Here is a 27928-nt window from a genome sequence, read left to right as displayed (position 1 = left end):
CCCTAGCCTATCCTCTCTTCTTTCCTGCTCTCTGACTTGGGAAGTGAGTGGCTGCCTCACCACAGATGCAAAGCAACATGGCCTTTTGTTCATTGGCCGGAACCTCTACAACAAGCCAAAGTAAGGCTTTTCTGTTATCTTAGGTGTTTTGTAATCCACAGACACACACATCCCTCTGCATCTTGGCTTTTCTATCAGTGGAAGCAACCTGCTCTGGGATTTCTTCCAGTATCAACATTATTATTAGGCTTTGCTCTTCTTTTCCTGTGCCCTGTCTGCGTGTGTTGATGCTCTACTAGTGAATGAACAGTGTTTCTTGAGTTAAGTTCATTATTCATGTAAAATGATAGAAAAATCAAATAAGCAAACGACCCCCCCCTCCAGGTCTTATATTACAAAGACAGCCTGGCAGTCATATGGATGGTATCTGAGGCCTTTCCCCTTGAGTCTGTGCTTCAGTGGCTGAAACCTAGCCAGTCCTTGGGCTGTGGGAACTTCACAGTGAAGTTAGCCTGTATGGACAACACAAGCAACTCTTCCGTGCTTGTGCCTTCATGGCACTCCTGATGGTCACACCTTGGGGGCTTCTTGCCAGCTAGAGCTTCATTCTCAAACAGCAATAATCACAGTTGCCCGTGACTGTCTTTTTTTTTTTTTTTCTTCTTTCTTTGAGACAGGGTTTCTTTGTGTAGCCCTGGCTGTCCTGGAACTCACTTTGTAGACCAGGCTGGCCTTGAACTCAGAAATCTGCCTGCCTCTGCCTCCTGAGTACTGGGATTAAAGGCGTGCGCCACCACGCCCGGCGCCCCGTGACTGTAACTAGGCTGCACATGTGGTCAGTGGTGCCGAAGGTTCTGTGTATCCACCCCGGAAGCTTCTTCCTTTGCTCCCCTCCCATCTCTGCCTGTACGGAAAGGAAGGTGCTATAGCACTGAGCTGGCTGGGATCCGGTACACGTGGCCCCTGCCCTTCTCTTTGGCTGGGGATTGCTCTCCTCCAAGGGAGCACCACCAGATGACTGGGTCTCTGAAGCACTCCTCTCCAGTCCTCCAAGGGAGCACCACCAGTCGACTGGGTCTCTGAAGCACTCCTCTCCAGTCCTCCAAGGGAGCACCACCAGATGACTGGGTCTCTGAAGCACTCCTCTCCAGTCACTGGGCAGCACACACCTGCCAGCTGTATGAGGTGATGGCTGCTGAAAGACAGCTCTGCCACCACTTGCTGCAGCAGGATCTGTTAATGCATGCAACACTCACACTTCTTGAGGGGTGTGGGGGGAGGCACGTTTTTTGCTGGACTGGTACTCAGTCTATAGACCAGGCTGGCCTCAGCCTCACAGATCCACTTGTCTGCCTCCCAAGTGCTGTGATTAAAGGCACATGCCACCATGCTAGGCTAGTACTTACATTTTAACTCATTCCATACCGCCAAACATTTGTAAATTAGATGCTTTTTTTTAAATAACAGTAATAGCACTTTCATGCTAACCATCTGCAGCACTCTACCATAGATGAATGTATATTATCTCACTTAAGTGCACCCCCCAACCTTTATGAAGAAGGTATCAGTATGTTCTCCAGAAATCAAGTCACTGCACAAAGCCATCCTGACAGCAAGACCTCAAACCCAGGCCTGGGTGGCCCCACAACTGTACAATCACCCATGCCAGGCCAAGTGTCTCGAAAACTGAACACACAGCCACGGACAAAAGATTCCTGTTGGATCAGTAAATACAGAAGGCCGATGAACTAAGTCCTGCTGTAAGATGATTTCCATACTGGATTTTCGAGTCAGGATGTGTTCCTGAACTGTCGATTTAACAAGTTTTACGCTGTCATGGAGAGCTGTCTCATGTGGCTTTGTGGCATTTTTTTCTGTTGTTTTAAGGTACAAGGAAACACATTTTAAAGATTTGTTACTATGCATGGAGACTGCATTTCTACAGGATCACAGTAAGGCATGGATTTGTTCTTTTGAACTTAAACCAGACATGTAACATTTCCAAAGTCCCTTTCATTGCAAACGCTTTGACGTTACAGATGATTCATGCTGGAAAGGATTACCTAATAGATTAAACTGCCCTTTTAGACACAAGCATTCTATGTCCACGGGATTAAATCTTAGCTACTCTATTCTTGCAGCAATTACAAAGATAAAAGGAGGAAAGGGGGCAATAGAGGGAGTCCAAGCAGCTTGCTGCAATTAGGGTCTTAGTATTCCCCCAAGGCTCCTGTGTTAGAGCTTGTTCCTGCGTGTACAGAGGAAGGGAGGTGGTAGAACCTTTAAGAGGTGGGGCATAGTGAAAGGTTATAGGTCATTAGGGGTGTGCCTTTGGAGGAGAGGTGGACTCTATATTAGCCCTCTCTTTCATTTTTGCCAATGAGGTAAACAGTTTTGCCCTGCCAAACTCTCCTGAGTCATGGACAAAAACCCCCAGAACTAAGTCGCAATACACTTTTCCTCTCAGTGGGCTGATTGTCTCAGGCGTTTGTCCTGGCGACAGAGAGCTGACTAAGCACACAAGTATGTAAAAATAAACTTAAGGGTGTTAATTCTTGCTGCGAATCTTGTTAAAGGTCTCAGAAAAACAACAAGAGGTATTTGTCCACAGCCACGGTTCTATCAGTTGGTTCTGAAGATGGAGAGAGATGAAGGTCTCTTCACTCTCCCAGGCTCTGCTGGGCTGAGGCTCCTGGCAGAGATTCCCTCCTGCTTTGTTCCGGAAATGAAATGAGCAGTGGGTGGCCCCATCCAGACAGGGGAAAATGTCTGTATGGTGGCTCTCTTTCTGATGACCTCTTCTTCGATTAGAAAGGAGAAACAGAGGTCTCTGGAGAACAGATTTGTGCAGGCACATAAGCAAAGGACTGAAGGGAAGGGAAGAGATAGCTGTGAGAGCCTCAACACAAACCTTTACTCACACGGTCCTGTCTGGCATTTACACTAATTACACAAGGACTCGTACTGTGCACGATAACCAGTGTCCCTGTTCACAGGACAACAGTGCGGGGATAATGGGCGGGTTTACTTATCAAGGAGGAATGCAGGGAAGCCAAGGGAAGAACTCAAGCCTGCCCTGCAATTAGCAAAGGGACCATTAGTCCCCGAGACGTACCCTCTGGCAGGTGTTTAAACTGGTTTATGCCATCCACCCACTTCTCACAGGTTTTGGCAAAGTAGTCATATCCATACAGGGCTTCCGGGGCTTTCCTTGCCTTCTCACTCCATTTAGAAACATCTCGGATACCTGAAAAACCAAAGCATAGATAAGGAGGAGTCCAGTCTCCCACTGAAGTATCACCTGGAATTAAGCCAAGGGCACCTCTGGGTCTCACGCTCACATCCCTCTGGCTGGAAAAGCTCTCCCCAGCATGGGCCTGCCTCACTCACATCCTCTAGGTCTCTGCTCAGATGTCAGAGAGCTCCACCCCTACCCGCATGCCCTCTGTGACTTTCCCTATCCATCTGCTCTACTTAGCACTTACCACTGCTTGGCAGGGCTTTCTGCCTTATGCCTGATTGTCCATCCCCCACTGCCCCGTTCGGGATGGGGTCCCAGTGCAAGGGTTTTGCTTTATGCCTTGCTGCACATCAGACACTCGGCTGAACCTCCCACTAGAATAATGTGATAAATCATTAGTGGGTGAATGAAATCAGAACCGAGTTGAATGCTTTCTGCTAAAGAAGTAAGATAAATGGAAACATTTCTCTAATTTGTGTCTCCAGAGTAAAATGACATTATAGTTATCTTTTAGTTCCTAGTTTAGCTCTATTCCCCCTTTCTTATTATCTTTGTAATTGCTGTAAGAGTAGAGTAGCTAAGATTTAATCCTGGAGACATTCAGTTACAGAATGGTGTAACAGTTTCCTCCAAGACTGAAACATTTCACCCTGGAGAAAGGTCCCTAAGCAGGAAGGTAAACTACTCAAAAAAGCACCAGGGAGTCCTTAAAACTGACCAGATTCACTAGCGCCCTCCTTGCCAAAGTGAGCAATAAAAGCTGAGCTTTCCCTTCAGATTTAGGAAAGCTGAACTGCAAAGAAGATTCTCAGAGAAAAACTGCAGAGAAGACGGAGAGTGGTCAGCTGCCTACAAGAAGCAGAAACCAGCCAATTGCCTAGAAGAGCCCTGGACCCACTGAGACACCTGGAAAGGATACTCTCCAACCTGTTCCATCACCTGAGGGCAGTGCAGTATACTCTGGGCTCCCAGCTTTGTGAGCTGTCATCCATACTGGGGAGGACTTTGGTGATGCAGTAGTCTTTGAATCATTTCTGCTCCTTGGAAGTCACCCAAATAAACTCATGGTCCATCAAGTTGGACTTTAGTGATATCCATACGTTGGTTTGCCACAGGATCCTTATTTTGGATGAGTACACGTGTGTTGCATTTCCCCAGAAGAAGTTTTGTCACACCACATAGAGAGGGGACTGTTTCTAGGACTGTGGCCTGCAAACTCTGTGGATGCTCCAGCCTATCACATACAATTGCAGAGAATATGTACAAAACACATAGGTTCTCCCAAATACTAAACCATCTCTACATTATTTTATTTTGACTCATGTAATTTAAATGCCACACAAGTATACTAAATTGTTTAGGAAAATCATGAACAAGAAGTCTGTGTACGTTCAACTTATTTTTTCAAAGTTTTTGGCCATGTTTGATTGACCCATAGATGTAGTAAAGGGCTAGTTATTTAAAGAAGTTCTTCTGGCTCACCAAGAAACAAATGATGCATGTAAGTTCTGTTCAAGAGAGTGTGTAGAGGTAACAATTAAGTCTAAACTATATTATAAATGATTACTTTATAGGAAAAAATAATAGGCTAACCTCTACATTTAAAATAAGGCAGCAAATGTGATTTACCCCACCTGCTCTTTTCTGTAGTTCCTTAAGCACTGTGGTCAGGATCCTGGTGCTCCTGAATATATTAAATGTGGTATATGAAAGTATTTAACCTGTGCATTGTTAACGACACACCACAAAGGTCAGGTGACACTAGTAATACACATTGACATCAGATGGTATTTTCTTCAGAGTCTTGACAGCGCCCAGCACCTAGTACGCTCTCAAGGAATACTCGCCGGATGGAAATACTCAAATGCAGGAAATCACTGTGATTTACAGCTAAACTGCCTTCTGAAGGAGGTGCCTCCCTCTGCCTCCGAAAATTGGTCTGGATGTTCAGAGGGAAGCCAGGGTGAGTTGACGGCAGAGACCAGGACGGTTGAACTGCTTGGTAAAATGGGAAAGATTTCAGAGAGGGGTGTATTTAAGTTGGTTAAAAAATTAAGAGGGGACAGACTTCAGAATAAGTAACGGAAAGTTGGTAGAGTGGGAAAGAGGCTAGCAAGATGTGATGAAAGCCCAGAGGGAGGGAAGTTCAGTGGCACAATATTTGCATGTGTAAAGCTTTATGCTTAATTCCTAGTGCCACTCCTATCCCCCAAAATATAATAATAGTAAGTTAAAAATTGCTGTGAATACCTGCACCCTGAACTGCCTGGCAGACCATACCCTGTGAGGGGCCATCTTGCAGTACAACAACCCCATCTTTCATAAAATGTAATTATTAAAACGAGTCTTTCATAGGGGCTAGAGCAATGGCTTAGTGGTTAAAAGCACTGGCTGCTCTTTCAGGGGACCCAGGTTCTATTCCCAGCATCCATATGGCAGGTCTGTAATTCCTCTTCTGGGGGATATGATGCCTCTTCTGTCCTCTGTGGGTTCCAGTCATGCGTGGATGTAAAACACTCATGACCAGGGGACAGCATCAAGTGCTATTCCTCTTCAGAAACTGTCTACCTTGTGATGAGACAAGGCTAATGGGTAAGGCTCAGCTGGCTGGTTATGGAGGCCTGTCTGTTTTTTTCAGCACTAAGCATGCACGACAACTACTTTACCAACTGAGGTTTCTCCCCAAATCCATGAAATGCAATTCTTGTTATTTAACAGAGGCATACTAACTAGGGAACATGTATGAGTGAGTCCATAAGAGAGACAGCAAACCCTGAGAACAAGGCCAATGAAGGAGGGGAACTCAGGGTGGGGCTGCTCCGGGGGTCAGACAGCCATCAGCAAGGAGGAGCCAAGGCCAATCTGAGTTCATGCTCATTGTTTCCAGACAAGAGTAACCAGCTGTCACTTGTCATGTGGTCTGTGCAGCTAGCAGTCATCAATTTCATGGGACCTCATCCACTGGACATGGTGGGAGTGTCACTACCAACATGAGGTAAACCAGTTGTCCATGGGGAAAGGAGTGTACAAACTACTTGGCAGATTTGCCCAACAGTATCTGAATACAATCCAATGGTGGAAACCAGCATAGCTCAATTATGCCAAAAGGGCTGAATTATAATAACTAAATGTTATATTTAAAAAAAAAAAACCTTTAGGGGCTAGAGAGATGGCTCAGCACTTAAGAGCACTGGTTGCTCTTCCAGAGGACCCAGGTTCAACTCCCAGCATCCACATGGCAGCACATCAATGTCTATAACTCCAGCTCCTGGAGTTCTGACACATTCATTCATGTAAAATAAAAATAAGTAATAAAAAAAACTAAAAAAAATCAATTAGGAAAAACAAATTCCTTGTGATGTGAAGGCTGAGAAAGGAGATGCTTCCAAGAACCCAATGGGTTAGTGCTTAGCAGTGTCCCCTGCTAAAGAATAGGTACTTCAGCTGGGAACAGTATGAGGTCCTGTTTGTGGATTAATTTATGTAGAGTTTTGAAATGAAAGGTGCCTATGGGAATATCAGATCTGCGTTGAACCTTCAGGACCGCAGAGGAAAAATAGCAAAAGATCTCAGGGCAGGGAAATCCAGCATCTGCTGGGGGTGCTAGAGGTCTTACAGTGGTTGGGGCACAGGCTTGGAAGTCAGACGGATTGCATAGGAGTCCCAGTGCCTAGATTTACTGTTGTGTGAAACTGGGCAAATTACTTAATCTCTCTGTGCTAATTTCTGAATCAGAAGCTATGAGTTATATTAACCTTCTAGAATAAACAGTAAGAAATTACATGGAATTTGCCGACAATGGTGTCTGGCATGTAATACAGACTCAAAAGTTTCTTTTGCGTTTATATATTTACTTCTGATAATTTACTTAAAGAGGAAGTCATTTCTGTCCCAAAGCATAATTACTACCCAAAATTAGTAATTATGCTTCATTGACAAGTGCCCAGAATAACCAATTGAATCAAACTGTTTGCTGATTCAAAACAGAATTTGGATCCCCAAAGAAACTGATATATCTCCCCCTCTTTCTTTTAGAGCATATAACCCATGCCAAACACCAGATCCATAATGAAAACTTATTACTTTAGCTCTGTAAGCACCAAGAAAATCTGCTAAGTGCCTGTTTCCACCAATATAAACTTAGATAATGTGGTGGTTTGAATGAGAATAGACCCTAAAAGCTCATATGTTTGAATTCTTGGTCCCCAGCAAGTGGAACTGTTTAGGAAGGACTAGGAGGTGTGGCCTTGTTGGAGGTGGTATGTACTGAGGGGTGGGTTTTGAGGCTCCAAAAGCCTATATCATTTCCAGTGAGCTCTCTGTGACTCTTGCTTCTGGACTAGATGTGAGCTCTCAACTACTGCTCTAGCACCATATCTGCTTGCCTGCTACCATGCTCCCCACCACGGTGGTTATAAACTCTAACCCTCCGGAACCCCAAGCCTCTTTTATAAGTTGCTTCAGTCGTGGTGTCAGCAAAGTAACTAAGTAACTAAGATGAAAGATACAGCTTTCACCTTAAGAGGCTTACAGACAGGGCTTGCAGACAGCATCCAAGGCATGGCAGCTGCCCATTCATAAGAAAACCCACCAGGGCTCCTGGTTTCTTGAAACCACAGAGCGCTGAACTGTACAAATGCTGTGTTCTCCCATGATGACATTTATTGCTAAGTAGGCCCAGTAAAAGAGATTGGAAGTAACTAGTGTAAACCAGAACAATTAGAACACACTGTAGTGGGGTTGCCAGCATCAGTCTTCACTATGAGACGTGCTTTAAGTAAATCAAGCACACATGGCATGCAGGAATGGCAGTAAGCTGACAGTGGATCTGTTGCCCAACGTGGTTTCTTAAGACAACAGGCAGGTAGCACACAGAGGGTAACAGACACATTGGACAAAGGGATGGTTTGTGTTCTGGCTAGCACGTAGCAGCATCAGGTGTGGCAGAATACACCAGCATTTTTCTCACAGTGGCACACAATTTAGAACATAAGGATTGATTACTCTGGAATTTTCCATTAACAATTTCAGAACACAGCTGAGTGAAGCTACAGAGAGTAAAGCCAAGGTCATGAGAGGCTGTGTTCCAGTCTGAACCCAGTATGTACTGCACTCCCAGGTAAATCATTTACTAATGGTAAGCCATTTAGCAAGAGGAACACATAGAGAGGAAAGACTGAGTTCAGGTTGTAGACATATCCAGGTATCTATGTGGCAACCAGATAAGAATCACATGAAGAGTCCATTGTGTGGGGCTCAGAAGAAAACAGAGAAAGGCACAGAGTGGGGACAGAGCATGGCATGGTGGAGTGCACCTGCAATCTGAGCCACCCCGGAGGCTGAGGCAGGAGGATAGCTTGAGCCCAAGGGCTTGAGGCCAGCATGGACAACACACTGAGATGCCATCTTTAAAGGTCGGGAAGATGAGGCTGTCAGTCAGCGTGTCAGTCAAGATGTTCAGTCAGCACAGTGCTTATCACACAAGCACGGAGATCTGAATTTGATCTCTAGAACCCACATAAAAAGGTCTGAGTGTAGTGATGCACACTTGTAATCTAGGTGCCGAGAACGCAGAGGGGATCCGTGGAGTTCACAGGCTAACCAGCCTCAGCCAAGCCGTGAACCCCAGGTTCAGTAGGAGATCCCGTCTCAGAAAACAAATACTGGAAGAGGACCTCTAGCCTCCACATGTACAGCCACGTACCCATGCACCCCCCCACGCTGACTCATGCATGTGTGTATGTGTGAGTGCCCCCACACAGACATGTACACACACACACACACAGAGTAAAAGAGGAGAGGATCAGAATAGAAAGCAAGGCCAGCTCCGAGGGCCTCAACGACGCTGCCCCACGCATCAAGGTCAGAGAGCAGAGAGGGATTCCAGGACCATGACAGCACAGTGGCCAGAAAGCCAACCCAGTGGGCGCTCATGAAGTGGGTGTGCACTGTACCACGCACAGCAGGAGACTGCTTCCTATGGCCACAGGGAGGGTTGGAGGAGAACACAGAGCAGCCAAGAGTCCAGAGGGTTTGGTTACACGGAAGGCCGTGTCTCCACTGGACTGGTGGGCCAGAGGCCTTCTTCCTTCTTCCGGGTGGAGTAAGTGGCCAGGGTGGTTAAGGAGGGAATCGGAGGTATCCTGGACAGTGAAGAGAATTGTGGGACCGAGAGAGCTTTCGTTTCAGGAAGCAGGGGACACATCAGAGCCATTGTGACGGGAAACTCACTCTTTGGTGACTATGACAAAGGACTAAAGGGTGCGAGTGCCCAGGACGAAGTGCCACTGTGTGGGCACGCGCGCAAAGTATTACAAGGTCCGCCAGGCTGAGGGCTGCGGGACACCTCAGAGTGCCCTGGGAGCTGATATTGGGGTGGTTACTGAGAAGGGTGTGGGTGGAGAGAGGGGAGGTGCGCTGAGGAAGGGCAGCCCACAGGAAGTTAGAGATAGAAGAGTTAGAAACTGGAGGGGAGCCAGACTGAGCGGGACGGGGGGGGGGGCAGTGAAGCTGAAGTTACTAGGGGTTTTTTAAGTGGGAGATGGAATTGCTTGATTTCTGTCCTACAAAGGATTCCCCGCCCCCCTCTGGAGGACAGAATATCCCAAGAGGCCAAGGTTCTTAGCTGGGAGGGTGAGAGGTACTGGGGAGGAGGAGATAACTCAGGAGTCATTGCGTGGTATGAACAGAGCAAAGCCACCAGGAGATGCAGGGGAAGGCTGATCCCTCAAGAGAAGGTGACATGCATCCAGAGGGTGTGGACTGTTAGCTGAATGGCAGAGGAAAGGTGAGTAGAGATGGCAGCATTCAACTTTAGAACTTAAGACAGTCCAGATCCGAGGGTGTAACATAAGCCATAGCAAATTAAAAGAATTGTAACCAGGCAAATAGGTTTCCCAAATCTAAAAAGAATTAAATGCCAATAACAGACAAGATATCTAGGACACCCTAGGTATTTAGAAATTAAACGTTACATTTCTAAATGCCTACAAATGAAGGCAAAGTCTGAGGAGCTATTAGAAAAGATACTTTGAACTATCTTTTGCTAAGTGAAAATATAACACAGTAAAACGTGTAGGTGCTGTGATGGCTAACCTTGGTTGTCAACTTGACCATACCTGGAAGAGACTAAAACCTAAGCTGCTGGACACTCCTGTGAGGGATTTTCTTAATCAGATCGTTTGAAACAGGAAGACCCACTCCACATGTGGGTGGCACCTTCTGATGGCAGCCCAGAGAAGAGGACAAGGAAGAAGGAAATTTCTCTTTGCCTGCTTGACTTCACTCTTGCTGGCAAGTCCATCTATGCTACTGCTGGCTGCGCTGGCTAGTTTTATGTCACACAATCTAGAGTCATTTGGGACGAGGGAACCTCAATTGAGAAAATGCTCTCACCAGACTGCCTGTGGACAAGTGTGTGGTGCATTTTATCGATGGCTGATTGACATGGGAGAGCCTGGCTCGATGTGGGTGGGACCCCATGAGCTGCTGGTCCCGAGCACTGTAAGTGTACAGACTCAGCAAACCAAGAGGAGCAGCATCTCTTCAAGGCTTCTGCTTCCAGCCCTGTCCCCAGGTCTCCACCTCGAGTTCTTGCTCTGATTTCTCTCAGGGTAGAGTGTGACCTGAGAGTTGAGAGGTGAAATAGATGCTTTTCTCTTGTAGTTGCTTTTGGTCACGGTTTTAGCGTAGCAGTTAAGAATCCTAACTGGGATATGGCAGCATTCCTTCCTCGATCTTCAAACCACCTTCTTCAGGATTCCAATGTTGACTGAAGGCCAATGGCTGTTCAAAAATTCTCCGAGCCTTCAGAATGGAACTGCGAAGACATTCAGCCTTGCCAATGGCGACACTGCTGGATTCTCAGTTGCTCGGGTGAGAGACAGCCCTTATCGGCTGCCCAGGCTGCCTCCTAATCTGTATCTAATAAATCTAACCAATCTAATCAATCCCTTTATAGGTACAGGTGCTTAGCGCTAGCAGCTCTGGAGGAAAATTTACAGCATTAAATGATATATCAGAAAAGACAAAACATCTCAAATCAATAATCTAAGATTTTTTACTCTGAGATCAGAGGGAATAAAGGAAATCAGAACCCAAAGCAAGCAGGAGGAGGACAGAAATCAAAACTAAGTTAACATTAGAAACAGATGCTTCGAAAAGATCAGTGACTGGCCGGGCAAAGAAGATGGGACAGACCTTACGACTTAACGCATGACCCAAATGTCTAGAGGGTAGTGAGGGAGCGCTACCGATGAGTTAAAAGTACACACTGTCCTTGACGATGCTATACTTGCTATGGTGAGACCCATGCTGCAGAAGACCAGAATGATCACAACGCCACTAAAGCAGAGAGAACACAGTCGCCTATTTTATAAAGTTATAGGGCGGGGTACAGTGTAGTAAAGAGGAACTGCAGGGAAAGGGGGCAGTGTTTTGGAGGGGGAGTAGTGTTTACCCATTGAGGCAGAGTGCAAGAGCCCAGGAAGAGAAGTGGAGGATTTGGAAGAAGGAAGCAAGGGCACTGGATGCTAGAGGCGGCAGGGGCTCACAGATGGCAATGGAGGAACAGGCTACTCTAAGCCAGGGTGGTGAGGACAAGTGGAGGCCAGGTTAGAGTAGCTCTCTAAGTCATCTGTTACTTAAGAGCTTCAGATTGTTTTTAAAACAGGAAGAGCATAGAGAACTAAGATTCTAGAACAGGATGTAGCTTCCGAGTAGCTTACAATGAGAATAGCAGAATACCTGGAAGAGACTTTGCATGTGCAGGGCTCTGCAAACGTTTCTGTCGGGGCCAGGGAGTAAATATTTCAGCCTCCGAAGGCCAAGACACCCATCAAAGACATAATATAGGCACAGCTGAGGAGAGAAAATTCTGGACCCACTGGGGGGCAAACCTCTTCTGTTAGGCCATCTAAGACAGAGAAAGCTTCCAGCGGGAAAGGGAGAGCCATGATAGGTCAGACTGGCAGGGAGAAGTGTCAGAAGCCCAGGTAACCCCTCTTTCGTCCCAGTGACCCTCAATACCCAGGAACCCCTCTCTCCTGAGAGCATGGTTCTCCCAATTCAGAAAGCTTGCTAGAGACTAACCAATGCCAAGGCTGGGTACCTAGTAACTGCCAACACTCCCATAAGCCCAAGCTGGGCAGTAATGCTGGGAATAGAAGAAAAATGGGGAAGAGTTAGGGTGTAGATGCCCCAGCTTGGTCTCCAACTCATGAGCTAACGTTCATTGGTGCCTCAGATTTGCAAAAGCAAGTGGTAGGCTGGAGTTGAACCACAGGCTGGACGTCACTGGCCTCTCACTCTTGTGCCCCTAAAGACCTAAAGGGGAAGCTTAAAGGAGGCCTTAGCCAAGAAAACTGTACAAATGATTGTAAGCAAAACACAGGTTCATTTTTCAGCCTGGTGCTTCCTTAAATAATCATTATATTAATTTATTCATGTATCCATCCATCCATCCATCCATCCATCCATCCATCCATCCATTCATTCATTCATTCATGGCTTTTATTTTGAGACCAGGCCATGCTACATTGCCCATGCTGTCTTCAAACTCAGAAATCTCCAGCCTTGACCTTGTGTGGAACTGAGACCACAGGCATGTGCTATCACAACTGGCTTTTTCATATTACTTAAAATGAGGTTATGAGTAACACTCGACAACACCCCCGCCTTCTGTCAAGCTCACTCCCTACTCCCCGAGGTAGCGAGTGTAAATACTGCTCTTGCGGAGCTTCGGCCTGAGTCATGCAAGCTTCACTTCTGGAAATAGAAAACTATCCATTTCTAGGTTGGTTAAATTCGGTGGCTTTTCTGAAAACTCACTCTTCTTTTGACCTTAGAGCTGAGAACTGCCAGTGGATGAGATGTGACTTGTCAGCCAACACACATCGAAACAAGAGACGGGGAGGGAACAAGAAGGATCATCGTGACTGCCTACGGCGGGCAGCACTTACCCTGGTAAATTCTGCTGTCTTCCTCAGTGACATAGGCGTTCGCTCCCCAGATCACCATCTTGCAGATATAAGATGGGTACTTTGCAGCAGCGATGAGCGCAGTTATGCCGCCATCACTCCAGCCCAGGAGGGAGACCTGCTTGAACTGTAGAGCCTGTGGGTGACACAGCAGGATGCACAGCACAGTTACCACTGCCCTCTGCTGAAAGAACCTGGGTGGTGGTGATCAGAGCTCTCTTAAGTCTGCCACTTAGATCTGGCGTCAGTTAGCTTTGCTACATTGCCATTGTTATAGAACCTTGAGCACGCGGTATTTTTCAACTTATGCGGGAATCATATCTTCTTCCTCTTGGATAAAATGTCCAAGTACTGAATCACTGAATCAGCAGCAATCTGCTATTATTTGGGTATGGCAAGCACTGTGTGTGCATGCACCCGGGCATGGCTCAGAGGGCAATGATGAAGATTGGAGAGGATCTAAGATAATATGCATCCGGGTATCTGGTGAAGCGACAGCTGTAGTTGTGGGAAGAGCTGGCTGGAGACAAGAAGGAGCACAGTGTCATAGTAAAAGCTGTGTCTGTCCTTGGGTGAATCAACCAGGACCCCAGAAAATGAGCTCAGCAGAGAAAAATGACAAAGCATTGAGAAGAGGCTTCTGGGAGCAAAACAGTGTCTGAAAAGATTAAAGTCGAGGAACTAGTGAACATTAGTCGGGACACTTGCTGGTGCCACCCCACATGTACACACATTCTCTGGCTGATCATTTGACATTAATATGCAGAATGAGGATCTGTATTTTCTATAGCCTAGCACGCTGCCCCCCCCCCGGATTCATTTACCAGGAGACAGACCCAGGATATAAACAACATTGTTCATAATCACAATAGTGACAAATGTCCATGAGCAACTTGTAACAAAACGTAGCTCAAAATTAACCATTTACCAGTAGATGATGTGTGGAATAAACCAGTGGATACATCCAGTGAAACACACAGCAGCTCTCTTGATCCTGCTGGGGTTATATAATCGACACATAGCCATACCTCACAAGGGATGCCTTGTAACGTAAGGTACCAAGAGCTACACACATACGTGCAGTACAGGGCAGATACCTTGGACAGGGGACATGTTAAAAGTTGGGGTGGGGGCGGGGTGGGGTGGAGCCAGGATGGCTAAGCAGCATCACACCTTACTGGACCACTCAGAATATCAGGGGATTTAAAACTCATGGCAGAGTGCTACAGATAACATTAATGAACTTGCGTTTTAGAAAGACAGAAGGAAATGTTTTGAAAGTTTTTCTCATGAGGAAATGGTAAATGTTGGGGACAGGATTGGGGAGACAACGTTGTTGGAAAAGGGCTTGTGGCACATGCATGGGGATCTGAGTTCTCTCTCAGGACACATGTAGAAAGCTAGACACAGTGGTGCATGCATGGAGCTTTGAGGAGGTGGGGACAGGAGGATCTCTGGCCATGCAGCCTAGCCTACTTGGGGAATCTTCAGGCCAATGAGTGCCCTTGTTTAAAAAAAAAAACAAAACAAAAACAAAACAAACAAACAAACAAAAAAAAAACAACAAGGCACAAAGCAACTGAGCAACAATGGTTGATGCGACAGACATGTTTAACCTGGCTTGAACATTTTGCAGTATAGACATATACTGGAACCTTACTTAACCCTTTGGCATGTACAATATTTTAAATGTATTCATGTATAAGCTAAAAGTAAACTTAATTTAAATTATAAAATATTACAATTATGAAGGAATTACTTCTGGAATTTTCCAGACCACAGTTGGCCATAGATAAGTAGAGCCATAGAGAGTGGGAGCACGAACAGGGGCCACTGGCAGTGAGCATGTTCATCCGGAAAGGCACAGCAAACTGGAAGGATGAAAGGTACAATGTGATACCATCAGAACTACACGCCTGGAAGCCCAGCATTTTGGACATAAGAGGCTACCTTGTTACTCGGTGAGTTCGAGGCTAGCCAGGGCTATCTTGCAAGATCCCGCCTCAGAAAACCCAAATAACCAAATAAAATACTGTGTTTGCTAGACAGCTCTGACTCCTTACCTGGGCCTAAAGCTGGATTTCTCCATCTTCCTTTTGTATCTTCTTTACTTTGGGTTGGATTCCCGCTCAACTCTGCAGGTAGGCATGTTACACATTCAAGGACTGTCAGTCTAAAGGCTGGTGGTACCTAAGCGACCTTAACCCCTATACTGGCTAGTTTTATGTCACCTTGACACAAGCTAAAAGTCAACAGAGAGGAGGCATCTTCAGTGGATAAAATGCCTCCATAGTATCGGGCTATAGGCAACCTGTAAGGCAGTTTCTAATTAGTGATTGGTGAGGGAGGGCCTAGTCCATTGTGGGTGGCGCTATTCCTAGGCTGGAGGTTTTAAAGGAAGACAGACTGAGCGAGCCATGAGGAGCAAGCCAGTAAGCAGCACCCCTCCATGGCCTCTGCATCAGTTTCTGCTTCTAGATTTCTGCACTGCTTTAGTTCCTGTCCTGACTTCCTTTGATGATGAACTGTGATGTAGAAGTGTAAACCAAATAGACACCTTCCCATGTTGTTTTGGTCATGGTGTTTCATCACAACAATGGTAACCCTACTAGGGTAACCCCATCAAGGTTGAAGGCATGAGCATACAGGCAGCAGTGGCAGCTTACCGTTGCCTTTCTTAATGTCCTGTTCCAGATGTGTGCACACTGTTCTAAGCCTGAAGTCAGCTTGGATTGCAGGAATGGCAGAGCCTTACAGACAAGTCATGACTCCTGAGCATCAACAGTCATGACTTCCTCAGGCTACCTTGCAGAACCAGAACGGAGATAACACCAGACCACACCTTGACCAGGACTGCTTAATTCTGCAGACTTCTTGCCACCTCTCCAGTTCTTGCTCTCCCTAAACCTAAAGCTCATGTCAATACCCCGAAGATGCTCCAAAGGGCTTACTTTCCATCTTCTCCAAGTGGCAATTTTGTTTTTAGAATGCTTTCCGGTCTCTTCACCAGCATTTCTTGTTGCTTTTTTTGGGGTGGAAGCCATGGGGTTGAACCTCTGGTTTAGGACTCCAGTTTCATCTGTATAAAGCTGTGGGTTTTGCTATGTGTGATGTGGGGTTGTAGGCCTGCAATCCTAGTATGTGAGAGGCTGAAGCAGAAGGGTCCAGATCTCAAGGCCTGTTAAGACTATACAATGAAAACCTGACTCAAACCAGAGTAACACAAAACAAAACTAAGACTGCCCTTGTGCCAGGAGACTGGTGGGAAAGGCAGAGCCTTGGTGTCTTAGCAGTAGCATCATTAGATAGCTGGGCTCTGTTTTTACTTGGTCCTTAGTTCTTCCTTATATTAGACTCACATGGTATTGCCTTTGTAAAAAGAAAGAACACCAGGAATTAGACCAAATAAAGATGGGCCGAGACATCTTTCCCCACTCCAGCACTTCTGTGGGTCTCACCTTCATCAAGTCAACAGCATCCTTTGCATCCCTTTCAAAAAAGTCCAGTGGGAAATCTCGGTCTGGGGGTCTGGACTGTCCATATCCTCGAGGGTCCCAGGCCACCAATGTGAAGCGCTTCTTATTTAGGCTCTGAAGCTGAGGTGCAAAATCGGTCTCTCCGCTACCTGAAAACACCCACTGGGTTACGTTCCACTGAATGTTCTCAGCATAGCCAACACCAGAGCAAAACAGAAGCAGTAACAATCTTAAAAGACAGTTCTCGGTGCTCTTCAAAATTAACCAGGAAAAACTCCTGGTTGGGAGCGGGGAGTTGTGTTGCAATGGCTCCACCCAGAGGCGCATTTCCACGCCTGATGGAGTTAGGACCTGTCTCCTGCCTCCCTCTAGTGGTGATTTTGAGGAAGACATAGGCCCAGAGCGAGGCTCGGGACCAGTATTCTTGAAGCGCTTTTGACAGCCTTACAATTTAGTCTTCCTATGCCTCCTTTGGAAGGATTAACTAAACCTTATTGAAATAAACTTTAAAATCTTATAGTTTCTGGGTATTATCTCTCTAAGTAAGATAACTTAGAAATGATGGAGATCCCAATGGCATTGAGGTAGAAGTCTCATATTCCAGATGTTTTCAACTAAGCCAATATGGATACCTTTTAAGAGTAAGCAGAAGTAAATTGAAACCCTGAAATGTATGTGTTTAAGAAATCAAATTGTATTTTATCAAACCAGCACAAAGGGGCCTATGCCAGTCAATCCCCACCAGCTCAGCCACCAGAGATGTGGTGTGCTAACATTCGTGTGTGTGTGTGTGTGTGTGTGTGTGTGTGTGTGTGTGTGTGTGTGGTCACGCACTAAGAGCTCTGTTCAGGAGAAATTCATCACAGACTGAGCAGTTTGATTTCTAAGCACTCAGAACTCGGGCCACACATACGGACAGCCAAGTTCACTTACTATCTAGGTCCTTCACCCTAATCATTCAAAAACCCACGCCAAAAGCAGGCCAATGATTGCCAGCTCTTGTCTACGGCTCTCTCACAGGAGTTTCTTGTGCGTCCTTGAACTAGAAGTATCCTAAAGGAGGGGCAAGAAGTAAGGGGTTGGAGGGGTGCTGAGGTCAAGCTAAAAGAACAATTTTACAAATGAGGAAACATTTACTTTCTGACACTGGGCATGTGCTCGGAAACTAGGGCCAAGAGCACTAAACCCTTAAACAAATACTTAGAGAACAGACATAATTATCATTATCAGTGCATGATTCTGTGGGGCACATGGGAAACTAGGGGACAAGGTAGGAGCGAGACTCCCACTGTTCCATTTTAAAGCTTTGGAATCATGCCAATACTTTCCAGAAATGAAAAAAAAAATTATACTGGCGGATGCTTTGTGTAGTTAATGACCGCAGTGTTAGAATAATTTAAAAACATCTATAGTACTGTAAACTGCTTTTGCTGATGATTTAACTGGACACCAGCTTTTGGAGTAAATATCTCCTTGATTACAGAAGCTTAAGAAACGGGTGCTAAGGGTCCCAAGCCTCTCACTCTCGCAGTGGTACCGGGTCAGCAGGGACCTGGAGAGCAGGACCAAAAGGAGCCGAAATGTTTAGCATGTGACCTTTAGGAGAAAGAGGCAAGTCACAATAAATCTATACTGGGATTACACAAATACCAAAAAAAAAAAAAAAAAAAAAAAAAAGTAAGCAAGTAGCAACCCAAAAATATCCCAAAATTACAGCTCTCCCTCGCTCTCTGGAACTTCCTGTACCTGAACTGCTGTTCCGTGAGGTAGGACTGAGATTCAGGGGGCTCCAGTATGCTCCACACCCTGCAGGTGGTGATGNAAAAAAAAAAAAAAAAAAAAAAAAAAAAAGGAAGCAAGCAGCAACCCTAAAATCACCCCAAATCACTGCCCCCCCTCTCTCTCTGGAACTTCCTGTACCTGAACTGCTGTTCCGTGAGGTAGGACTGAGATTCAGGGGGCTCCAGTATGCTCCACACCCTGCAGGTGGTGATGTGCTCATCTGAGTTTGAGTTTAAACTAGACCAGGTATGATGGCACAAACCTGTCATCTAAGTATTTATATGAGGCTAAGGCAAGTGTGAGCTATAAAGTAAGACCCTGTTAGGAAGAGAGAGTCTTTTAACACCCCCTCAGCCCCTCCACACACACACACACACCTATTATTTTATTAAACAAACCCAACACACCTGGTCCAGATGCATCCTGACCTGGCTTTGGTAATGTAAGTCTCACATTCCAGAAAGCCCTGGATACCGTACAAACTGACTGGGAGGGCTGGTCACCACCTTACTGCCTTCGCCATCTGCTCCTTCTTTGGATCCCAGTTTCCTTGACCCCTCTAGCCCTCCCAAATAGTAGGAAACCATTTTCACAGCGTGTTTAAATGGGGGGAAGAAATGGGTAAAAGAATAAGAAATCAATACAGTAGAAAGTTATTTACTTTTCTAGGTCACTCAACTTTGAGCGAGGCAAATATTCCTTAAGAGCTTTGTTTTGTTTTGTTTTGTTTTGTTTTGTTTTGTTTTGTTTTTAGCAAGCACTAACATGAATGAATGATCGATGCTTGGCATCTAGCACCGAGATCCATCACGGAGAGTCTACAACCTGCAGAAACGGTCCATGAGAATCCATACATACCCAACATCCCAGGAAGCAGGAGGACTGCATGTTCCCCTTCTCCCGCTCGCTGGTAATGCAGGTGGACGCCATTCACAGCCACCTTGGCAGAAGTTACAGCAGTGCTGGAAGAGAAAAGAATTCCCAGAGCAAAACTTATGTACCGTGCCGAACTGGTATACTTAATATTTAATATGACAGAGTATCGTGCATGAGTTAGCATCAGTACCCACTCGAGCACACATCACTGCTTTGGTCTGTGCCTCAGTTTTCCCATCCAGGTTGTGTCTTCATAACAGACTGCAAATCTGAAACAGTGTCTCTTCCTGTTTTGACCCACTGCGGCACCCAGGAGCTTGCCCTCTGACCTAGTTAGATTTTTTTTTTCCCTTTCTGGTCAACTTGACACAAACTTGGGTCCTCTTAGAAAAAAGGAACTTCGATTGCGAAAATGCCTCCATTAGACTGACCCAGAGGCTAGTCTATTGGACATTTTTAAACAGTTATGAGTGATGTGGGAGCGCCTAGCCCGCTACAGGTGATGCTATTCTTAGTCAGGCGGTCCTGGGTTGTACTAGAAGAGAGGCTGGGCAAGCAGCCTTTGTCCATGGCCTCTGCTTCAGCTCTTGACCTTATGACCTTCCTGGCCACTCCCATGATAGAGGTCGGTGACAAGAAGGATATGGGGAGGGGACATGCCAGGACAGAGGAACTGCTCTTCTTGTGGATTGGCAGTGAATTTAAGCCAACCACTGACTTGCTTTTCCTTCTACATACCTCACCCCATTTCTGTCCTTCGTTAAAATGATTACCAAAATGTGGTACTTTTGGTTTTTCCGGTACTGGTTTTATCTGATTCACTAAGTTAAAGTAATAAACAACACAAGCTGGGCATAGTGGCACACGTGGAATCCCAGCACTTGGAGGGTAGAGGGAGGAGCATCGCACAAGTTCAGAGTCAGCCTAGGATACGTAGGGAGACCCTGCCTTAAACAGTAGCAACGGAATGAATAAAGAATGTGTGGTGGTTTGAATATGCTTGGCCCAGTGAGTGGCACTATTGGGAGGTGTGGCAATATCGGAATAGGAGTGGCCTTGTTGGAGGATGTGTCTTACCGTGGGAGTGGGTTTTGAGGTCTAGACACTGCCATGCTTCCCACCATGACAATAATGGACTGAATCTCTGAAACTGCAAGCCAACCTCAATTAAATGTCCTTGATAAGAGCTGCCTAGGTCATGCTGTCTCTTCACAGCAATGAAACCCTAGCTAAGAGAGAATGTATGGTGAAGCTTGCTTTTAATTCTGGCACTAGGGAGGCAAAGACAGGCAATTCAAGGCCAGCCTGGTCTACAGAGTAAGTTACATGACATCAAGGGCTACACTGAGATATCCCATCTCAGGGGAGAAAGAAAGAAAGAAAGAAAGAAAGAAAGAAAGAAAGAAAGAAAGAAAGAAAGAAAGAAAGAAAGAAAGAAAGAAAGAAAGGAAATAGAATGTGGGCACGTGGGAATATGTGCTGAACACTGGTACATCTAATATAAGCATATAAATGTTCTTCTCCTGAAAATTTTATGACAAAATTGGGAAATAAGGCCTAATATAAGCTCATCTACACAAACATCAGAGGGGCGATAATAAAGCGAATGATGCCAATTTGTTTTTGTTAACATCTTATTCCTCTGGAGAATTGAGCTTTATTGTTAGGAAGGCTTTAAGCATCTTAGAATCAAGACAGGAGCAGAAAACACGTTTTCTACTGACAAAGACGCACTTCAGCACAGTTCACTTATGGACACACCTGCTTTGCTCCCGGCCCAGCAGGAGAGAGAATTTGGTCAGGGAGGGCTGGCTTATGCTTATGCTTATAAAGTTTCCTTTCTCTGTTTCCCGTTTCTGATATTAAATGAAGCAGCTGACTGGTGTTTACTGGTTTCGTATTAGCAGTAAAGCACAAAGTATCATCCCCTCCCTTTATTGATCTTCATGCTCTTTTAGGGACTCCCTTCCCTGCAGGACCAAGAACATGCTTGTCAAAGCCATACTGGGCTATGCAGGTGTTCTGTGCAAAGGAAACCCCTTCCCCCCCCATCATCCTCAGTGCACAGAGCCAGTGGCTTTTGGGGACTGGGGTTGCTGCCAGAGCCCTGAGCATCACTGTCTCTCCCTGGAGCACTGGTTCACAGAGGCATCTTTCCTTCAGCTCCTTTGATCATACCCACGCCTCTGGTAAAAGCAACAGCAGCAGCAGCAGCAGCAGCAGCAGCAGCAGCAACAGCAGCAGCAGCAGCAGCAACAACAACAACAACAATGGAAATCTAACTTCTTCCTGCCTCTGGCTGGATCACAGGCTTGGTTGTCCATTCCAGATTTCTTTCTAAATTATCACCACCTAACAGGAGTACAAGGACATCAGGTAGCCCGAGTTCGGCTTACTAGAAACTCTGTGGCAGGGAAGGGTATGCAAAGGCTTGGAACTGGCTTTGGTGGGGGGACCAAGAAAGGTCTGGTCAGGCTGGGCAGCAGTGACTGAGGAGAGAGAAAAGTCTCTTTTGTGGAGAAATAACAAAGAGGAATAAAAAATCTACGTAAGAGCAATGCAGGAGAGCATCGCTGGGCGGCCACCAGAGTGAGAGGGACAAGGGTAGGGTCTGGATGATGTGGGGTTCTCCTGTAAGTGCTTCATCCTAGGCATCCAGTGTGCCGCCACACCAGAGGGACACACACCACACCAGCCCATCCTGCCAAGCGCCACTTCCACACGCCAGGGCTGGGGAGGAGGTAGAGAATTATTTACAAACACGATTATTAAATATCAATAAATCCTTCATTTCAAATAGAAGGAAAGGTTGGTGTTTAATCGCAGAGTGACCGAAAACTGCCTTGTTTCTATAGAAATCCATGATAAGTCACTTGGGGTCATGTCAAGCCCAAAGCATTGGCTCTGGCTTGTGAGGAGGTCTCTTTGACTGTGGTCAGGCCTCTTATAAACAGCCAAGTACATGTGGAAAGGGTCGGGCATACAGCTCAAGCCTTTGAGGGCCCTGATGCTTGCTACTTCTGGAACCACATTCAGTACTGGGTTTCTCAATCTCTCATGTAGGAATAAGGACAGAATCCCTCAGAAAGCTTACAGAACAATCTACCCCCTTTCCTTTGTCAGTCAGAGGTTCTTTTCTGCCCCTTCCCTCCCATTCCCCCAACAACCCGTCTTCTAACTATGGGGTCTGAAGCAGGTGTGTTTATGAGATTGTGTTGTGTTTTACAAACACTCATGACTAGGACAATCCCGAGAGATACCCAGAAACTCTGGGCACAGCCCTGTAGCTGCTTCCAAAGTCACACCTTGCAGGACACTAAAGGCATATCCTTCCTCTGGAAGCTTGAAGGCTAGCAGGAGATGGGCAGATAGGACTAACCACTAGTTCTTTGTGTGCATGTGTGGGGCCTTTCAGGTAAAGGGGGAGGTGGTGGAGACCCTGGGTTGTGGGTGCGACACACCAAGTTCAGCCTACGGGCACCAACATCTCTTCTTTCCTGTTATTTCAGCAGGGCTCAACATTTGAATTCAGATCACTGGGCAGCCTTCTAACTCCATGAGCCCAGGCTGCCTCAATCTAAACAGGAAGTAGGCAACTGTATTTTTAAAAATTTCCTCAGGAGAGTCTGACAGGTCAGCAAGATTGAGTTAATTTTTTTAAAGAATAGCAGAAGAATCACTCTTAAGAGGCCTCCACAGTGTACCTTCCCGTCTGCTGTTGTCCTTGTCTCCGTTCCCTGGGTGTCGAGACCTGTGATGTTTTAATATGGTATCGGGGAGGGGGTCCTACTCCCCTCAAACAGGGAGAGATGATTATGTAGAAAGGCTAGGGCATAAGGGCTTGGGGGCAAATAGGTAAATCAAGTCAAGTACTTACTACCATGCGTCTGCACTTTCATAAGTACTTTACCTACCTATTCATTTCTGAGCAGCACAGCACAGTTAAACCTAACATTACCACAGAGAGGCCACAAGTTGGTGGGAAAGCTAATTTGATAATCACAGGATTAGATAACCCAGCCCAAGATGAGCATCTGAGGGTCTGACCCAGAGTTTTGACTTCAGCACTGTGCTAGCTAATCTTGTATGAACTTGACACACAAACCAGAGTTTTGAGAGAGGAGGGGGACCTTAGTTGAGAAACCGTCTTCATGAGATCCCGCTGTAAGGCATTGTTAATTAGTGATTGACGGAGAAGGGCCCAGCCCGTGGCAGGTGGTGCCATCTCTGGGCTGGTGACCTGGGTTCTGTAAGGACACAGGCTGAGCGAGCCATGAGGAGCAAGCCAGTAAGCAGCATCCCTCCATGGCCTCTGCATCAGCTCCTGGCCTCCAGGTCCCTGCCCTGTGTTGAGTTCCTGTGCAGACTGCCTTTGCTGATCAACTGTGATGTGGAAGCTCAAGCTGAGAAATAAACCCTTTCCTCCCCAATTTGCAATTTGGTCATCGAAGCAATCGAAAGCTTAACTAAGTGAGCACCTCACTTAGAGATGAGAGCAGGGGTTGCTTAATAAGATACAGCTGCGCTTTGTTAAGTCCTTACTGCTTATACTCCTCTTCTCATAAATAACCAAGAGTCACAGTATCAGCTGCTGCCACTACTTGACGACATGAAGTTTGATGACTTTTTATATATGGTGCTATTATTTATATATGTTAAGTTCCAAACCTGGACAAGTGGTTGAGGTGTCTATTTAACATACCAAAGTGGACCTGGCCTCTAGGTTTCCCCAGCATCCCTCAGTCCCTACTTGTTACAGGGTGTGGCTGGCATTCCCTGCCCTCTACCCAGAACTCTCCAGCCCAGGGGCTAGGCTGCCCTTTCCCCAGAGGCTCTTCCTTATATAATCCAGACATTTTTTGGGTACCTGCCGCTTTTTGTACCTTTGGCCTCCTGGCTGCTGTAGTTGGTTCTCCTCTCTCCCGCCCTGGCCCTGCCCCTCTGGACTTGCCCAGTTGTGCCTGCCTTTGGCTATGCTCTCCTTTTTATCTATAATAAACTTTCTCCTCCACCATATCTAGGAGCGATCATGTCTTTTCCTGTCTTATTTCTTTTTCTTCATTCAATATGCTAACTATGTCATTAATTGTACTTGTTGATTATTTTTATTCTGTTTCAGGTCTTTCACAATCATTGTTTCAAATACAAACACTGCAAGGTCAGGAATCTAGAGAGGTTGAGTAACTAGTCTATAGTCACACAGCTAGGAAGGGTCAATAATACAGCTACTTAGACTACATGATCTCAAAAGGCCATGATTTCTCTTTAATCTCATGGCAAAAGTGCCAGGGTGGCATTCAGTCTCATTGCCAAGTTGGAGGTGGAGGCAGCGATGAGGCGTAGGAATGGACTTGATTCTCTGAGTTAACCTCCATAAGTTAACTCAGAAAATACTGTTTTTGTTTTTGTTTTTTTTTTTTTACTAAAATAAAATAGATTTTATTGTTTATGATATAGTCCTAACTTGTGCTTTGTGTTTTAAGGATTCAACCAACATTAACTCATTTCCTGCTCATACAAAGGACATGTGGTATATGCTATTATGACTACATCTATTTTACGTATAAGGAAACAGATCACAGAAAGATAAGTGATTTGATCGATGCTACGTAGAAGACCAGAATATACTTAAACCAACATGTACTTAAACCAAGTACATCAAGCTGAAAAAAAATCTATGTGCTTAATTACTGTACGAATGCCATGCATTAACTGTATCATTTTATATTCTTTGCAATATTGATCTGTGCCTTGTAAGTCTCCTAGGCTTTTATTCATTACAATTTTTCTTTTTTAAAAAATTTATTTATTATTATTTTCTTTACTTACATTTCAAATGCTATCCCGAAAGTTCCCTATACCCCACCCCACCCCTGCTCCCCTACCCACCCACTCCCACTTCCCCTGTGCTGGGTCATATAAAGTTTACAAGACCAAGGGGCCTCTCTTCCCAATGATGGACGATTAGGCCATCTTCTGCTACATATGCAGCTAGAGACACGAGCTCAGGGGGTACTGCTTAAGAAAATGCTGTTTTCAGACTGTCAGATTTAGTAAATTATTAACATCAGAACTGACATACAACTCCCCACAGAAAAGATGACTTTTCGACAGATCACAGAGATCATGAAGTAAGAAAAAGGGTCAAAGTTCCAAGCATTAAATTTACAAGAAACTCTGTAGCGCACAACTCAGCTAGCTGCGGGCTGGACGCTGACTGTGAAGCGGGTTTTCACGGAACTGTTGCTGCTGGGGCTGCAGCCTGGCTTCAGGATTAACCAGCTGGAGCTGTTTCTCAGGTTACAGGCCATTTGTATTTCTAAAACAACGCAGAGCAAGACTCAGGGAAACCTTAGAGATCTTTCAGGAAGAGCAGTTCTCCAGTGCAGCTAAGTGAATGGGACTCTCAACAGACATAAGTCTCCGATGAGTATGACATTAACGCAACCTTAGTAGCCTCGTTCAAGCCCTTTTTGCAATCAGGAAACGGGATAACATGCCTCTCCGCTAGCAATTTATACAACCAGTCACTGACATGTTTTCCCACGTGTATATTTAAAAAGTTGCTAAAGTCACATGAGAGAAGGAATCTGAATTGAATATAAAGACTAAGAGAGCTACACAATCATGCTACTAATGTTTAAAAACTGGGTCGCTTTTCCGTTCTTTCTACTTCCAGATTATATGCTCAAATGATTGGTTTCCACATCAAGTCTAATAAAGCTCTAAATGCTTGTTACTATTGTCAATGGCCCACCGATAGTAAACTGCACACGGCCACTGCCTATGTCTGCATGTGTATATGGAGGGATGTGCGCAACTTCAGCCTGCTCTATCCACATCTGCTTATATCCTCTTGAGACCGTGCACCCATTTTTAAGACAGCAGGTTTCAATGAATGTTGTTGGAGGGCTGGAGTGGAGCATGGTGGGGAATGGAAGGGAAGGTTCGGTGTCCTGGCCATCAACACACACAAACACACACACACACACACACACACACACACACACACACACACACACGACTCCCTGGCAGGGGAATCTGGGACTTTGAATTTACACAGGTTCCCAAGCAGATTGTCTTGCACACTGAAGTTAGAAATTAGCAAACAAAAGGACTCAGGAAACTTGGGTCCTGCCTGCCACTGAAGCAGGTTAGGCAGATTTCTGATTTGGCAGGAATAATTACTGTTCCCAGCAACTGGCTAAGAGGCCAGCAAACGTCACCCCCCCCCCCTCCAGTTCCTTCCCTCCGCACTGAGGAGGCTGGACCACCACCCAGCGCGTAGAACCTAGCCCCAGGCATCAAAGTGCTCGCGCACCAGTTCTGCGGGATTTGGACGTGGGGTCTGAGCAAGGAAGGGCCAGCAACGCCAGGCGTCCATATCCCTCCCCGGCCAGTGGCCCGCGCTGCCCCGAGCACGCCATTACCCGAAGGTGGCTACGGGTTCGGCCTGGGGTACGTAGATCCGGGATTTCAGGGGCGAGAGGAGCAGCCGCAACCGCTGGGCCGCCGGGCGGACTGCTGCGGTCGCCATAGCTCCAGGTCGCACCATCTCCATGGAAGGCGCATGCGCCCGGCTGGATGCCACCCTTCAAGTGCTAAGCTCGAAGTCCCGCCCCTGGCCCGCTGTGCCATGCCGGAGCCCGCTTTGCCTCTTGTCAGGCCTGCCCAGAAACAGTAACAGAGCGTGTCCTTCTAGTCCTAGCTCTCTCAGGGTGGACAGTTCAGTAGGCACTGATCCTTGCTTGCAGTTGCCATGGAGTCCAAGGCTATGAGGAGGCGGGGCTACCTGCTGTGCTGCCTTCATTGGCTGGGTATGAAGCAGAGTCCCTGGGCTGGGAGACAAGTGCACAGCAGACCATCCTGCCTCTGTTGAGGAAGAAAAGCTCAAGCTGGCCAGAACTCTAGCTGATGTTGACCTCCTGATCCTCCTGACTCATGCTGGGACATCTGGCCTGCATCACCACGCCTGACTACATCCCACTTCCCACATTATCTAGCCCTATTCCCTTGATGCTAAGCATAATGGTAGCAAGCCTTTAGGTTACTTAGAGCAACATTTATTATGCAAGTCTTAAGAACGCATCATTTGTACATCTTGCTGTGTTAGCTTTATGCACCACTGTGGCAAACATTTGAGAACAATGTTAAAGGAGGAAAGGTTCACGGTTTCAGAGCTCTCAGCCCAAGGTCATCTGGACCCATTGCTTTGGGCCGGAGGAAAGGCAGTGCATGGTGGGAGTGGAGGCACTTAAGTGTTAAGAGCACTTAACAGAGGCTGAGAGAGAAGAGAAAGAACTGGAAGAAACTGTTCAAAGGAAGAAATTGTTCAAAGACATGCTCCCAGTGACCTGCTTCTTATAGTCAGGCCCTGCCTCCTATATCTTCCAATAATACCACCAAAGTGTGACTCCATTAATGGATAACTTCATTGATCAGAGTCCTCCCACAATCCAATCACCCACCAATGACTAGTTCCATTAATTGGTGTGTGTGTGTGGGGGGGGACTTTCAATACTTCATACCAAAACTACTGTCATTTTTTGTGTTGGGTGCCTTAAAGTGCTTCACTA

The 27928-nt window shown here is 46.1% G+C and overlaps 1 protein-coding gene across 1 annotated transcript in view; it reads right to left on the bottom strand.

Moving 5' to 3' along the window:
- The window catches only part of Bphl (biphenyl hydrolase like), a 37592-nt gene extending 10639 nt beyond the window's left edge, over positions 1-26953 (bottom strand). The window contains exons 1-5 of the mRNA XM_021215476.2: positions 26783-26953; positions 19335-19438; positions 16677-16843; positions 13201-13354; positions 3116-3247 (exon numbers count right to left, since the gene is read on the bottom strand). Coding sequence (XP_021071135.1) covers positions 3116-3247; positions 13201-13354; positions 16677-16843; positions 19335-19438; positions 26783-26913 — 688 coding nt within the window. The 5' untranslated portion in view covers positions 26914-26953. The remainder of the gene's footprint in view (positions 1-3115; positions 3248-13200; positions 13355-16676; positions 16844-19334; positions 19439-26782) is intronic.
- Positions 26954-27928: the final 975 nt, after the last annotated feature.

This window comes from Mus pahari, chromosome 16, assembly GCF_900095145.1.
Source record: "Mus pahari chromosome 16, PAHARI_EIJ_v1.1, whole genome shotgun sequence".
Classification (NCBI taxonomy): Eukaryota; Metazoa; Chordata; class Mammalia; order Rodentia; family Muridae; genus Mus; species Mus pahari.
Note: the sequence above shows the minus strand (reverse complement) of the source record. Positions and strands in the feature narration are given on the sequence as shown.